General features: G+C 44.0%; 2 protein-coding genes across 2 annotated transcripts in view; both read left to right on the top strand.

Annotated features, from left to right (window-relative positions):
• Nucleotides 1–7,103: 7,103 nt before the first annotated feature.
• LOC109921431 (zinc finger and BTB domain-containing protein 12-like) lies at nt 7,104–10,939 on the top strand. Its single transcript, XM_048616972.1, has one exon. The coding sequence runs from the start codon at nt 7,362–7,364 to the stop codon at nt 8,805–8,807; it is 1,446 nt and encodes a 481-aa protein (XP_048472929.1). The 5' UTR covers nt 7,104–7,361; the 3' UTR covers nt 8,808–10,939.
• A 3,550-nt stretch (nt 10,940–14,489) lies between these two features.
• LOC109921430 (complement factor B-like) overlaps nt 14,490–16,670 on the top strand; it is a 44,128-nt gene continuing 41,947 nt past the window's right edge. The window contains exon 1 of the mRNA XM_020521468.2: nt 14,490–14,621. Within this exon, the coding sequence (XP_020377057.1) occupies nt 14,567–14,621 (55 nt within the window). The 5' untranslated portion in view covers nt 14,490–14,566. The remainder of the gene's footprint in view (nt 14,622–16,670) is intronic.

Consider the following 16,670-nt stretch of genomic DNA (forward strand, 5'->3'; position numbering starts at 1 on the left):
AACCCTCATTTCTAATCCTCCATTTTAAACCCACACCTCCAAATCTCTCACCCAAAACTCCACTTCCAACCCCTCCAAACACGAAACTGAATACTCACTCTCCAATCATTCTCTAAACCTGACATCCAAGCCTCTTCCTTATCTCCAACTGCCCCTTACAAACCTTTCACCTCAACCCCACCTCCAGTACTGTTTAAACCCAAAATCTAAATTTTATCTCAAACCCTATTCAAATCCCCATTGCCAAATCTCTTTAAATTCAAAACCCAATTTCCAAACTGTGTACATAAAACCATAACCTGAATAGCCTAAAACCCTAACACCCACAGAACTTTAACCACCAAACCCCAAACAAACCTAACTACCCAAAAGTTTCAGCCCAAAAACACTAACTACCCCCCCCCACTGCCAAAAAATTTCATCCTAACCTAACCATTCAAAACCTTACCTTACCAGGCCTAACCCAAAATTAAAACCCCAGCCCCAGAACCCCAACTGCTCATGCAAACCCTAACCAGACCAGTCTTAAATCTGAATTAAAAATAAACCAAAGGACTGCAGATACTGGAAATGAGAAACTAAAACAAAAGATGGTGGAAAAACTCAGCAGGTCTGGCAACATGTGTGGAGAGAATGCAGAGTTAACACTTTTAGTCCAGTTACCTGTCTTCAGAACTGATTGTAGCTAGGAAAAGGCTGGTATATATATGTTGGTACTTTCCAGCACCCACCCCATTTTGAGCAAATACACCAACCTTAATTAGCGACAAACAGTTCTGAAGACGTGTCACTGGATGCAAAATGTTAATCCTGCTTTCTCTCTGAAGTTGCTACCAGACCACCTGAGATTTTCCAGCAATTTGTTTTGGTTTGAAACATTAATCCCTCTAAAACCTAATGCAAATACAACCATTGAAAATCCTTAACTGCCCCCTCAAGGCCTGACCCAAAAATACTAACTCCTTGAAACCTTAACCCTAGCCCAAAATGCCTAGCACCAAAACCCTGAACTGACCATCCTAAAGGAATTCCCTCTCTACATCTCTCCACCTCCCTGTTGTGCAGTTCTCTGTTAAGGTACTTAGAAACAATAACTCCCTCATTGAGAAAGCTTTGGAGGTTATGATTGATTGGAGGTTATGAAATTACTTTGAGCCAATAGCATACCATAAGGGCAGGGAGTTAACAAATGTCTTGTCTTGGGACTGTATCACTGTCATTGGGTCAAATTGCTGGCTCCCTCACTGCCCACACTGTTAAGTAAAAGACCAACAGGCTAGGAAGCTGCACAGATGGAATGGATTCAGTTTTCAAGAAACGTCACACTGGATTTGAAACATTGACCCTGTTGCTGCCAGACCTGAGGTTCTCCAGCACTTCGGTTTTATTTCAAATGGGATGAATCAGACTTGGATTGGACCTATGACAGTATAAGAAGAGGGGGTTAAAGGCCAATGGTGTTGGGGGAGTAGGGTGTGGTTTGGAAGGGGAATGCTGGGGAGTGGGAGAATAGAAAGTGGCAGGTAGAAAGCAGACAGAAACTGGATTTTTCAAGCTTGGATGGAAAGTGATTTTCCAGTTGTGTGTGCTGATATGAAAAGCGGCTCATTTTCATGACTGGATTACAGTCAAACAGCATGGAAACAGATCCTTTGGTCCAACCAGTCCATGTTGACCACAATCCCAAAATAAACTAGTTCCATCTGCCTGCACTTGACCCTTATTCCTCCAAACATTTCTTATGTACTTATCCAAATGTCTTTTAAACGTTGTAACTTTACCCTCATCCATCACTTTCACTGGAAGTTCATTCCACACATGAACCACTGTTTAAAAAGAAGCCCCTCGTGTCTTTTTAAAACCTTTCTCCTCTCACCTTAAAATATGTCCTCTAGTCTTGAAATCCTTCTCCTTGGGGAACCCACCATTCACCTTATCTATACCCCTCATGATTTTATAAACCTCTGTAAAGTCAACCCTTAACCTCCTGCGCTCCAGTGAATAAAGTCCCAGCCTATCCAGCCTCTCCTTATAATTCAAAACTTCCATTCCTGAAAATATCCTACTAAATTTCTTTGAACCCTCTCTAGGCTCCTTCCTATAACAGGGCAACCAGACTAGACACTACACGAGAAGAGGCCTCACTAACGTCTTATACAACCTCAACATGACATCCCAACTCCTGTACTCATAGGTCTAAGCAACGAAGGCAAGCATGCTAAATGTTTTCTTAATCACCTGTCTACACGTAACACAAATTTCAACGAGCTATGTGCCTGAATCCCTAGGTGTCTCTGTTCTACAACACTACCCGAGCCCCTACTTTTAACTGTAGAAGTCCTGCCTTGTTTGTTTTATCAAAACACAATACCTCGCATGTATCCAAATTAAAGTCCATCTGTCACTCCTCAGTCCATTGACCCAATTGCTCAAGATTTCTTTGTAATCTCAGATAACCTTCTTCACTGTCCACTACACCACCAATTTTGGTGTCATCCACAAGCTTACTAATTATCCTTTCTATATTCTCATTGTTGAATACTTCAATGCAGCTTAATTAGTTCGTGCACAGAATCCAACAGCACAGGAGGAGGCCATTCAGCCTGTTCGTTTTGACACGTGACGGTTCACTTGGATGGTCACTTTTGCATGCAGAGATTAAGAGCTATGGATAATGATGGTAGAAGCTCCATTGTTCCTTCCATCACTTGGTAGACGAGCACTCGCTCTTACTGCCTGATATTGGAACATGTTGAAGGGATTTATTCAACCTGTGTTACAAATGTTCCTTCCATGGCCATTGGACTCTGGGATGGGACTCAAACCTGGAGTTCAGAGGCAGGGAGGCTGCTCACTGTGCCACAAGATCTAGGGCCTATTGGTAGAATTATCCAATCAGCTGCAGTTGCTACTCTTTCCGCAAATTTTGCTTTTTGAATTTTTTAATTGCTCATATCTCCCTCTGATTGTTTACCATTATCATCAATCTATATCCTTTGGTTACTGACCCATTGCCACTGGAAGCAATTTCTCTGTGTCTGTTCTGTCAAAGCCTTTTGTAATTTTGAACATCTCTGCTAAATCATTCCTTAACTTCCTTTGCCATGATGAGAGTCATCCCAGTTTCTCTCGTCTCAGAAATCCTTCATCCTTGGTGAAACAGGGAATATAGGAGCAGGAGTAGGCCATTCAGCCCTTCTAGCCTGTTCCACCATTCTAGATCATGGCTGATCATCCACCTCAACGCAATATAGTATAGACCAGACCAGATTCCCTCCCAAAGTATATTATGGAGATAGCCGCAGGTGTAAGGTGCTGTGTTCCAGATATGGTTCCAGATATATTGTCTACCACTAAGCTTTAATCAAAACACACTTTTTTCTCACAACACTGTTAAAATATAACAAAAATAAAAATTGGCATGACTTTACTCTATTGAAATACTTAACGAGATAATGAATTATTTCATCACTAATCATAAACTGTTCAAATACAGATAGTATCCCATAAACACACCCTTGGCAAATGCAATTCAGCAACACAGTTATCATCCTCATGTGCTGTCTCTCTCCAGTCCAGTAGAATGAAACACTGAATCAAACAATTTGCCCCTTTTGATTTTTTTAAGAGTCATACAACATGGAAACAGACCCTTCAGTCTGACCAGTCCATGCAGACCACGTTCTCAAACTAAACTAGTCCCACCTGCCCGCTCCTGGCCCATGCCCCTCCAAACCTTTCCTATTCATGTACTTATCGAGATGTCTTTTAAATGTTGTAATTGTAACCCCAGATCCAGTACTTCCTCAGGAAGTTCATTTCACACGCGAACCACCCTCTGTGTAAAAACATTTGCCCCTCACGTTTTTTTTAGATCTTTCCTCTCACCTTAAAAATATGCAGCCCAGTTTTGAAATCCCCCATCCTAGGGAAAAGACAACTACCATTAACTCTATCTGTACCCCTCAGTATTTTATATACTTCCAGCCTATCCAACTTTTCTTTATAACTCATACCTTCCATTCCAGCAACATTCTGGCAAATCTTTTCTGAACCCTCACCAGCTTAATAATATCTTTCCTATAACTGAGTGATCAGAACTGGACACAATATTCTAGAAGAGGCCTCACCAATGTCCTGTACAACTTGGACATGACTTCCTAACTCCTATACTCAAAGGACTGAGCAATGAAGGCAAGAGTGCTAAATGCCTTTTTAACACCCTGTCTATATGGGAAGCTTTACGAACTAGGGAGAGGAAAAGCAAAGTCCCATGGATGCTGGAAATGTCAAATAAAAACAGAAAATGTGAGAGAAACTCAGCAGGTCTGGCAGCTTCACTTTGCCTCTAATATGATTCTTCCTCAGAATGAGGGGACTCTATTTTAAAATTCAGTGTTGTCCTTTTAGGATGGAGATGGGAGAAAGTTTTTCTCTCAGAGCGTGGGACTTTGGAACTCTGCCTCAGAAGGCTACAGGAAGGATGTGATAGCGTTGATTGGCATACAATAGGAAAGATGCGATCACACTAGAGAGGGTGCAGATGTTGCCTGGCTGCAGTGATTCAGCTATGAAGAGAGACCAGATAAGTTGGGGTTGTTTGCCTTCGGGGAGAGAAGGCTGAGGAGGGATCTGATTAGAACATAGAGCAGTGTAGCACAGGAACAGGCCCTTAGGCCCACCACATTTGTGTTGACCATGATGCCATTCTAAACTAATCCTATCTGCCTGTACATGGTCTGTATTCCTCTATTCTCTGCATGTTCTCTGTCTAAATGCCTGTTAAATGTTGCTATCTTTGCTTCTATGTTCCGGGCACCTACTGCCCTCTACGTCAAAAAAAACTTGCCTTGGATGTCTCCTTTAAACTTTTCCCTCTCACCTCAAATCAACGTCCCGTAGTATTTGACATTTCCACCTTGGGACAAAGACTCTGACCACCCATCCTATCCATGACTGTCATAATTTTATATACTTCTGTCAGGTCACACCTCAGCCTCTGACTCTGCAGCAAAAACAATCCAAGTTTGTCTAACCTCTCTTTATAGCTAATACACTCCAGGCAACCTCCTGGTGAGCCTCTTTTGCACCCCTAAAACCTCCATATCCTTCCAACAGTGTAGCGACCAGAACTACACACAATACTCCAACTGTGGCTGTAAAGTTATATACAGCTGCAACATGACTTATCAGTTTTTATGCTCAACGTTCTAACTGATGAAGGCAACCATGCTATACACCTTTTTTTACCACCTTATCCATTTGTGTTGCTATTTTCAGGGAGATATGGACTTGCATCCCAGGGTCCCTCTGTATGTCGGTGCTCCTAACGCTTTTGCCATTTCCTGTATACTTTTCTCTTGCATTTGATCTCCCAAACTGCATCACGTTACACTTAAGGGGAGGTGATGGGTTAGTGGTGGTGAATGGGTTTGAATACATCCATGACACACAATGGAATTTGAATACAAGTTTTAAAAAAAATCTGTAATTAAAAGTCTAATAATGATCACAAATCCATTGTTGGTTATCCAAAAAAAAAAAAAATCTGGTTCATTAATGTCTTTCGGGAGGGAAACTGCCATCCTTACAGGGTATGGCCTACACGGGAGTCCAGACCCACAGCAACGTGGTCGGCTGTTAACAGCTCTCTGGACAGTGAGGGATGGGGCAATAAATGCTGACCTAGCCAGTGACACTCACATCCTGTGAATGAATTTTAAAAGAAAGCACTTGTCTGGATTAAAATTTCATCTGCCTTTCCTCCATCCAAATTTCAAACTGAGGTGTACAAAGTTCTGAGTTCATAGTCCGGGAGAAATCTTCCCTCTTATTTGAGGGGTCAGTAACCAGGGGCGTAATCTTAAGATAAAAAGCAGGTGGTTTACGGGGGATATGAGGAAATTATTTCCTACCCAAAAGGTTGCATTTATCTGGAGCTCACTGCTTAAGAGGCTGGTAGAGGCAGAAAGCTTCAAGGCATTTAGGAATTATGTAGGTGAACAGTTAAAGGAGGTTACAGGTAAAGTGCTTGAACATAGGATTAGATTACATTAGGTGGATGTTTAATGACTGGCATGGACCAGGTGGGACAAAAGGCCTCCTTTTGTACTGTAAATACGCTGTGACTATAAGGTGGAAGCAGGATCATTTAACTTTTTTAAATGCAGGAAACCAGATTCTTATTAGGCAAGGAGATCAAAAAACTTTTGGATAGTTAGGAATGTGGAATTTAAAACACAAATCAGCCAAGATCTTATTGAATAGTCGAGGCAGAACAGCTTGAAGAGCCAATTGGCCTTCTGCTGCCACTGATTTTGTGCATCCTATTTTAGGCCTACACTCAGTATCCTAGGTTAGGCCTACACTCATTGGAGTTCAGAAAAAATGAGAAGTAACCTTATTGAAACATATAATATTCTGAGTGACCTTGAAAGGCAAGATGCTGAGATGTTTCTCTTTCTGGGGGCAACAGAAGTAGAAAGGGCCTCCAATTTAAGATGGAGTTAACGAGACAGCCTATTGGTATTATCGCTGGATTGTTAACCCAGAGACCCAGGTAATGTTCTGGGGACTTGGGTTTGAATCCCACCACAGTGGAATTTGAATTCAGTAAAAACCTGGAACTAAAACCTGGTCTAAGGATGACCATGAATCCATTGTTGGGGAAAAACCCGTCTGGTTTACTGATGTCCTTTACAGAAGGAAACTGCCATCCTTACTTGGCTACAATTGACTGCAGACTCACAGCAATGTGGTTGACTCTCAACTGCCCTGTGCAAGTAGATACGGGCTGTAAATGCTGGCCTGGCCTGCGATGCCACATCCTGTGAATGAATTTTTAAAAAAGGAGCGCCGAAAATCTCTAGAATTCACTTCCCCAGTGAGCAGCAGAGGTTGGATCGGGACATACATTTAAGGCTGAGTCAAACAATTTTTTTTATTTAGTCATGGGATGTTGGCTTCGCTGCCTGGCCAGAATTTTATTGCCCGTCCCTAACTGCCCGACAAGATGGTGGTGAACTGCCACCTTGAACCGCAGCAGCCCACTTGCTGTAGGTTGATCCACATTGCCATTAGGGAAGGAATGCCAGGATTTTGACCCAGTGAAGGAACGGTGATATATTTCTAAGTGAGGATGGTGAGTGGCTTTGAGGGGACTTTGCAGGTGGTGGCTTGATCTGTATGAGGGAGTTGACACTTATCATGGGCAGATGGCAAATAGCAGTAAAAGTTTACAGTCGTAATCTGGCAGAGAAGAGGAGCCGAATTTCCAGGTGAAAGGAAGGATTCCTCCTGCATCCTGCCTGTATGTGTTAGCAACACTGGGTATACCCTGGTCCACCTGAAGATGTCGTCTGATGCACCCTTCCCTGTTATTTCTCCTCCCCACCCCTGTTAGCAATTGGAGGATGTTGTCTGTTATTTCTTTCTCCTTCTCCCTCCTCAGATCCCTCTGCCCAGCTATGGCGTCTGACGACGTGGTGAGGTTTCAGTTCCCGAGCCACGAGGTGACCATCCTGAAGAAGATGAACCAGCTGCGGCTGGAGGAGCGCTTCTGCGACGTGACCATCGTGGCGGACCAGCTGCGGTTCCCAGGCCACCGGGTGGTGCTGGCCGCGTGCTCGCCGTTCCTGCGCGACCAGTTCCACATGAACCCATCGCAGGAGGTGCAGGTCTTCCCCATGACCGGCGCCCAGATTGTGCTGCGCCTGCTGCTCTCGTGCTACACCGGCCGCCTCGAGTTCCCCTTCAATGACATCCTCGACTACCTGACGGCTGCGAGCTGCCTGCAAATGGAGCACGTGGTTGAGAAGTGCCGCCAATCGCTGTCGCCGCGCATCGGGCCCCGCGTGACCCCGTCCGAGGGCGTCGAGGAGGGGCCCGGCACGCCGCAGATTGCCAGCTCGTCGGAGCGGGCACCGGATGCCGACAGGACGGCCGCCTGGGAGGCTGCGGCGGCGCCGGAGGAGAAAGTGCCGAGGCGGACGCCGGCCGACGATGTGGTGAAGCTGGAGTCAGAGCAGCGCTCGGATTTCGGCGGCACCGAGGACATCTGCATCCACAAGGTGGAGTCGCTGGCCGACTGCATGGAGGGCTGCCCGGAGCCGGAGGGCAAAGCGCGGGGCCCTGAGGCCGCCAACGGCCTGGAGCCCGATCCGGGCATCCACTCGACGGCGGGCGGCTACCCGGACGCCGGCGGCCCCCCCTACGACATGTCGGAGGTGATGATCTCGGACGAGTTCCAGGAGGAGGACTATGAGAGCTCGGCCAGCGAGGAGTGCCGCAGCAGCGGCTTCGCCAGCAACTATTACCGGCCGGGAGAGGAGCACCCGCCGCTGGCGCCACAGCAACAGCCGCCGCCACCGCCTCCCGCCGCCGCACTGGCGGGACTGGGCACCAAGGAAGGGGAGTCAGCGCGCAGTCCTGGCCTGTGCTCGGAGTGTGGCGCGCCGTTCGAGCACCGCGAGCACCTGGCCGCCCACATGGTGGTCCACAAGCTCTACATGTGCCTGCTGTGCGGCAAGGTGTTCAAGAAGAACGCGCGGCTGGCACAACACATCAATGTGCACACCGGCTTCAAGCCGTACTGCTGCGCGATCTGCGGCCGCACCTTCACGCAGAAGCGCTCGCTCAAGGACCACATGAACGTGCACAACGGAGACTCGCCGCACTGCTGCAACTACTGCGACATGCGCTTCACCCACTACAGCACCCTGCGGGTCCACCTCCGGGACCAGCACGGCAAGACCACCACACGCAACATGGAGAACAAGCCCGCCGAAATCAGCCTGGTGGTGCCTTAGCAATTGGTTTTACCCACCCAAACCCCCCCCAACCCAATTCCCCCCTATCCTTGTTTCCCCCCCCTTCCTCCCCTCCACCACACTCTTCACCCCATCATCTCAGAATCTCCATCCTTCCCCACCCTATATCCCATCCAACTTCTCTCCCGATCCCACCCGAATGGCCTCCTGTCAAAAAAGAAGCACCCCTTTTTTTAAGACAACTTCGCAGTGCAGCCAACCCGATTAACGGCACACAGTTTTGTCCCGATTGACCTATTCCAGTCAATGGAGTCTCCACCAAATTCTTTGTCCACCTGCTCTTGTCTGTCTCAGTTTTTTTAACCGACCGGCCTATCCTCACCATTGCCCGGTTTGTTTTATTTTGTATGTCTCCGTGACAGGAAACACCTCTTTTGTGTAATCTATATTTTTATTGCAAAAAATAATAATTTGTGATTTTGAAAAAAAAAGCAAAAATCATTTCTTTTTAAAACCTCCTGTTGCGCGAGTTGTTAATTTGTCAGGTGCTGGGAACGTAGGGCATTGTTCCTCAGAGTGGGATTTATTTCTCTGAGGGCTTTTATGGTGGTCTTTTCAGTTATCAGGGCAGGTAGTTGCCACGCAATCTAACACTCCATCATAAGCACAATTTCCAAATCGTACAGCCTGTACATGAAGTTGTAGGGGTTCCTGCTGTCACTGTCATAGCTTTTGCGATCAGATTTTGTTCACAACATTGCAATCAATATTGAAGAGCCACTGACTGCTGTTTGAGTTTTTGAGGGGGTAGGGGCTACAGCAGATTCAAGGTCACCACTCCCCTGGACTTCATGGAACAGATGGAGGCCATTCAGCCCCTAGAGCCTGCCTTGCTATTCCATATAATGCTTACAGTGCAGATAGGGTCATTCAGCCCATGGAGTCTACACTGCCCCTCTGAAGAGCATCCCACCCAGAAATGCCCCTACCCCAACCTCAGAACAACACATGGGTTTTTACCTCACGGCTAATCCACCTAACCTGCACATCTTTGAATATTTACAGGGCAATTTTAGCAAGGCCAATCCACCTATCCTGCACATTGTTGCTGTGGGAGGAAACCCATGCAAAGACTGGGGAGAATATGCAAACTTCACACAGTCACCCAATGCTGGGACTGAACCGTGTCCCTGGAACTGTGAGACAGCATTGCTAATCATTGTGCCACCATGACAATCTCATTTGATAAGATTGTGACTGATCCTACGCCTAACTCCAAACACGTGCCTTTGCCCTTTATCCTTTGATACCTAACTAAAACATATCGCTCTCAGATTTAAGATGAGCAATTAATCGAGCATCAATTGCTATTTACGGATGAGGATACCTACTGTGATCTATGTACCTAGATGTGTTTCCTAATTTTGCTTGTGAAAGGTTTAACTCTTACTTTTTAAACAGTGACCCTTCATTTTTGACTCCCCACCCATCAGAAATAGTTTTTTTTCTCTTATCTACCTGACCTGTTGCCCTTAACATTGTGAAAACTTCAATCAACTCAGCTGTATCCCTCTGAATTCCAGGGAAAACATCTCTAGTTGTTGTAAAATCTGATGGGATTCAACTTTCAGAGTCCAGCTATCATTCTAGTGAAGCTACCCTGCACTCCCATTGTAAACCTCCAGAAGTGTGATATCCTGAACTCCTCACTGTTACTCTTGGTGTGCTCTAACCTGGTTCTTATATAGCTGAAGTCAGACTTCCAACTTTTTGTATTCCTGTCCTCCAGATATAAAAGGCCTGCCTTCTGTTAGCTTTTGGTTTGATTGTTTTCTGTACCTGTTCATGACATTCTAATGAGCTTTGGAACCTAGGCTTTCAAGTCTCTTCAGATCCACACTGTTTCCAGCTTTTCACCATCATAGGGAATAAACCAGCAGTTCTCACATCCAATAAGGAATTAAAAAAAAGACAAATTCAGATGCTATAGGTGGGTATCTAACCAAGGCTGAAGTATCATTTCTTCCCCTTTCATGCCATCCATTAGCTTTTGATTTGTTCTGATCATTCTTAGTATCCATCTGCTGGATTTAAATGATCCATCTATTGAATTTCAAAATCCTTTAAGACTATGTATAATCTCTCAGAACCTGTTGTCTTTAAACTGGAGTTTTCCGAATACCGGACTTTTTAGAATGTGTCATGCATCTTTTTTTTAAAAATAGTATTTGTTCAATTAAAATTAATTAATGCAACAATTTGGCTAGAAACTGCAGCATGTAGGATATGCAAAGGAGATGTATAGATTGGTATCTTGAATGAGCAGGTTATGACAGAAGGTTGAACAGGGCTTGTTTCTATTTGAGTTTAGAAGAGTGAGGGGTCACTTGATTGAAGTATATAAGATTCTGAACAGTTGTAACAAGGTGGACATAAAAAAAATGTTTCTTCTTGTGGGTGCATCCAGAACCAGTGGGCACTGTTCGAAAATTAGGTTTGCCCATCAAGGCAGAGATGAGGAGAAACCCTTTCTCTCAGAGGGTTGTGCGACTTTGGAACTCTCTGCCTCAGGAAGGTGTCATTGTTTTAAAAATATTCAGAGGTGGTTAGATTCTTGTTAGGCAAAGCAAGAGTTGTTCAAAATCATGAAGGGTCTGGACAAAGTATTTGGAAAAACTACGGAAAAACGATTGATGGAAGGATGTACATCCAGAGGGCACAGACTTAAGGTAATTAGCAAAAGAACCACAGTGACATGAGAAACAACTTTTTTTATGCACAGCAAATTATTAGGATCTAGAATGCAAGAAGAGTGTGGTGGAGGCAGATTCAATAATGGCTTTTAAAATAATTATTTGAATAGGAAAACAAAATATAGGGTCAGGAAGAAGAATGGAAGAGGGGGGCTTGGTGGTTTTCTCTTGCAGAGAGCCAGCACAGCCACAACGGGATGAATGTGCTGTAACGCTTCCATGATGCAACACTCTATTCCTTTTCCCACCCATTATTAAATATGGTGATATGCTTTGGGTCCCAACACAAAACACTAGGGACACCAATTGCCACATTCTGTCAATTGCTTATTCTCAGTGTATCCTGTAATTTTCCCAAATGATCCCAGAGTGATATGTTGGTGAATGCACTCTGGAAGTCATCCATAACATTCATGGGCACTCCCTTATCTACCCTATTACTGATCTGATTCCTAGGTTGGTGGGACTGTTATATCAGTGGTGATTAGGGACCCTGAGTTTATATTTAGAAGGATGAGAGGTGATCACATTGATGCATGTAAAAGATACAACAAGGATATCTCCGTTGTTTGGGAAGTCAGGAACCGTTGGAGGACAGTCTTAGAAGAGATGGACTTTAAACAGGTTGAGACTCATTAGAATGTAGAAGAATGAGAGAGGATTTCATTGAAACATATAGGATTCTTAAGGGTTTGACAGGCTAAATACTGATGAGATGTTTCTTCTCATGGGAAAGTCTACGACAAGAAGGTATAGTCTCAGAATAAAGGGGTAAAAATTTAAGACTGAAATACGAAGAGTTTTTTTTTCTGTCAGAGGGTTGTGAGTCTTTGGAACTCTTTGCCACAGTGAACTGTGGGAGCAGAGTCCTTGTGTATATATAAGGCTTAGATATATAGATTCTTGATCAGTAGGGGAAACAAGGGTTATGGGGAAAAGCCAGGAAAGTGGACATGAGGAATATTGGATCAGCCATTATCCTACTGAATAGAGGAGCAGACTCAAGGGGCAAAAAGTCTACTCCTATTCTTGTTTTATGGTCTAATATGACTTGAGTTGAAGAGGAATTTCTTCACTCAGGGTGGTGAATTTTCCATTCCAGAGGACTGTCATTGAGTATTTTAAAGACTGAATGGAAAGATTGCAAAAGATATCAAGGATTATGGGGATAGTACAGAAAATGCATTGAGGTTGAAGATCAGCCCTGATCTGGTTGAACAGAGGATCAGGCTGAAGGATTGTAATGGCCTATTCGTTATCCTACATTTCTATTTTCCTATCAACTCTTAAATTCTACTTGATTAGAAGGACATGTCCACTGTTAAAAATACTGACTCTCTCAATCCACCTCTTATCAAGTAAACATTCAAGCACTTTATACTTGTAATGAGTAGGAGAGACTTTGAGAGCAGAAAATATTGTAATTTTCAGATTGCAATGAAAGGAGAAATGGTAATAACTAGAGAGGTTGTAATGGAGAGAATGTACTGGAGGGAGAGGTTGTAATGATGAATTGTAATACAAAGTGTTGTTTCAAGAAGGTTGTGTTGCAAGCCTGATGTAATTTATGATGGTTATGATACTGATTTAGTAATCGAGATCGAGTCGTGACTTGAGGTTTCAAGTACATTTCATCAGGACAATTGGAAAGGTTAGTTAAATAAATAGCAAATATAAAGCTGTTATCGGCTTGATGATCATCAAGCTACCTTGTTTAAAAATGCTATCCAAAAAGCCACTCAGTTTATTTCTTTCTTGGGGTGTCCATGAATGCCAGCATTATCAGCAATTCCCAAATCCTTTTGATTTGATTCATTTATTAACACGTGTACCTAAGTACAGTGAAATGCATTTTTATGAGCTGTACAGGCAGATCATAGTAAACAAGGATGTATAGATCATTGGGTGAAAAAAAAAACTTAAGAGGCATACAGGTTACAATGCACAGGCCACTAGGCAGGATCAACATTAGTAAGATCAGCATTATTTGAAGTTAGAGAGTCCATTCATTAGTCTAATAACAGTCAGGAAGAAACTTCCTGAAACTGCTGGTGTGTGTGTCCAAGCTTCTGTATCTTTTGCCTCACAGAAGAAGTCGGACAGCATTATCAGGGTGCAATGGGTCTTTGATGATGTTAGCAGTTTTCCTGCAGCAACAAGCCATGTAAATGGAGCTCATAGATGGAAAGGTGACTTCTGTGATGGTCTGGGCTGTGCACACAACGTTCTGTAGTTTCTTATGGTCCTGGGTAGAGCAGTTGCCATTCCAGGCTGTTATGCACCTGGACAGTATGCTTTCATCTGTAAAAGTTTGTGAGGGTCCTTATAGACATGCCAAATTTCCTAAGCCATCTGAGGAAGGAGGCGTTGATTTGCCTTCTTCACTGTTGCATCTACGTGGGAAGTCCAGGACAGATTGTCAGTTATCGTCCTGGGAACTTGATGCTCTCTACCCTCTCAACCTCAGCTCCGTTGAGGTAGATGGAGGTGTGCTCTCCTCCTTTCTTTCTGAAGTCAATGATCAGTTCCTTAGTTTTGCCGAAGTTGAGAGAAAGGTTGTTCTCATTGCACTACATCACCAAGCCCAAGTGAACATCAAGAAGGAAAGAATTGGCATCAATTGCCTGCCTTGTGAAATCAGTGGTTGGGAAATGGCACACTTTCCCGTAACTGCAATAATTTTTGCTTTGTGTACACTGGGTAAATCAGGACAAAACAGTGATCCATACACTCGAGGACATTTACCTCATGAATCAATGAATGTCAAACAGTGAACGTTCACTAACACTGATGATTTAATGGGAAATCGGCAGGGTGGATATTGTGGCGGAAGATAAAGAATGGACTTCAGCTCAGAAACATATCCTCAAAAAATAAGGGCATGGCATCTCCAACTTTGTTTCAATTCCTTGTTTACACTGCAGTTAATGAACAGCCTAGAACTTGAATTAGCTGGTCACTGGCACCTACTCTTGGAAATGGGATTCAGTGTCAGGTGGACCCACAGAAGCTAGAGAGCATTTTCATCTTCGTCAGGATTCAAGAATGAAACTGTACGGGTTCCTCATCTTCTGCCTTGCTTTTCTGGCAGGTGCTCAAGGTAAGTGAGGGGCTACCATAGAGCCTGGCTGCAGTTAGCAACTCGAGGGTTCCACCTTTCCTGTTTCACAGTGCATTGATATTGTAGGGAGGTGACATTTATGTTTGGAATCGACCTGCCGGGTCTATTTCAATTCTAAGCTATCACTGCTTCATCAAAAAGAGAGGCTTGGATTTATCCAGCTCCTTCTGTGACCTCAGGAGACCTTCACAGTTACTTCAGATGTCAGGTCGTCAATATGTGCACAGCAAGCACCCATAAACAGAAATGAGGTGAATGACCACATCACCTGTCTTAATGATTAAAGAGAATAAATAAAACAAAAGTGTTGGAGAAAGTCAACAGGTCTGGCCATATCTGTGGAGATAGAGAGACAGAGTTAACTCTATGCGTCTAATATGGCAGAAAAAGTCATACTGGACTCCAAATATTAACTCTTTTTATCTCAGCGCAGATGCTGCTAGACCTGCTGAATTTCTCCAGCACTTTCCAATTTTATTTCAGACTTCCAGTATCCACAGTATTTTGCAGTTATTTGGTTAAGCGAAGTGTTAGAAGATTGGGGGAGACCACTACTGGTTTTCTTCAGAATAGATCCATGGGACCTTTCAGGTCCATCTGAGGGGGTACCTGGTGCCTTGGATTAACATGTAATAGCTCCTGACAGTGTAGCACTCTTAGCACTGCATTGGAGTGTCAGCCTTGATTATGCATTCATGTTTCTGAAGGGGGACTAGCAATTCCAACCTTTTGATCTCTACAAGGTCATGATGTAGGAGTAGGGGGTGGCCATTCAGCTTATCAAGCCTGTTTCACTGTTCAATAAGATCATAGCTGATCTGATAATCCTCAACTCTACTTTCTTACCTTTTCCTCATAACTCTTGATTCCCTCACTGATTAAAAATGTCTATTTCAGCCTTGAATGTATTTAACAAGCCAATCTCTACAGTCCTCTGAGGTAAATAATTCCACAGATTCATTATCCTCAGAGAAGAAATTTTTCAAGTGAGAGTGCTACCCAACGAATTACACTGGATCCTCTAAGGAGCAAGCTGAGTAAAGTCTGTTTAGCAAGACATTCCTTTAGCCAGAGCCTGAGCCTTTTAAAAGAATGTATTTCAGACCTACATTGAATTCACAGAATTAGAGAGAGGGATGTCTTCTCTTCCACTTTTCTTTAACCCTGCCCCCCACCTTGCCCTTTCTATTCTACTCTCTTTCCTTCATCCACTGTCTTCCCTTCTCTCTTCTCCCTTGCTCGCTTCTCCTTGTCTCTCCCTTGTGCTTTCACCCTCCCTCTCACTCCATCCCACATCTTCTATCTCCACTCCCTTTTCCCTCCTTCTCTCCCTCTCTCCTCCTTCCCCACTTTTATTTTTCCCTGTTCCTCACCTGCCCCTTTAGCTCTTCTTCCCTTTCACGCTCTGCCCTTCATTTCTCTCTCTCCCACTCTCCTCAGTCTCCCCTCCCTCCATCCTCATACTGTTACACTTGGGCTATGTAATATGTTGTGTTAATAAGGGAAAGAATGCAGTGGAAACTTCATTCCATTGTCTTTTGCCAGGAGATCATGAGGACTAAATGTTGTCACTAAAAAGCCAGTTGCTGTTGATGACTTTCTTGAAGAAAGTCAGAACTCATCACACCAGTGAGCAAGGCCTTCCGGAGGCTAATAAGAAGAACATAAGAAGTAGGAGGAGTGGCCATTCTGTCCCTTGAACCTTTCCCACCATTTAATGGGATCCTAGTTGATCTGAGTGATGTCTTAACTCCACTTTCCTGCCTTTCCCTGATAAGGCATAAAGCCTCACTCATCGAAAATCCTGTCCAACTCAGCGCAGAATTCAATGATCCAGCCTCCATTGCTCATTGCAGGAAAAGAATTCCAACTCTGACAACGCTTTGAGAGAATCTCTTCACCCCCTTATCTCTGTCTTATTTTGAAACTGTGCCTCCTTCATTCTAGATTTCCTCGAGAGAAAACTCCCCCTCAAAATCCACTCTGTCAAGTCTTCTCAGAATCTTATATGTTTCAGTAAGATTGCTT

This window comes from Rhincodon typus, chromosome 35, assembly GCF_021869965.1.
Source record: "Rhincodon typus isolate 14 chromosome 35, sRhiTyp1.1, whole genome shotgun sequence".
Taxonomy (NCBI): Eukaryota; Metazoa; Chordata; class Chondrichthyes; order Orectolobiformes; family Rhincodontidae; genus Rhincodon; species Rhincodon typus.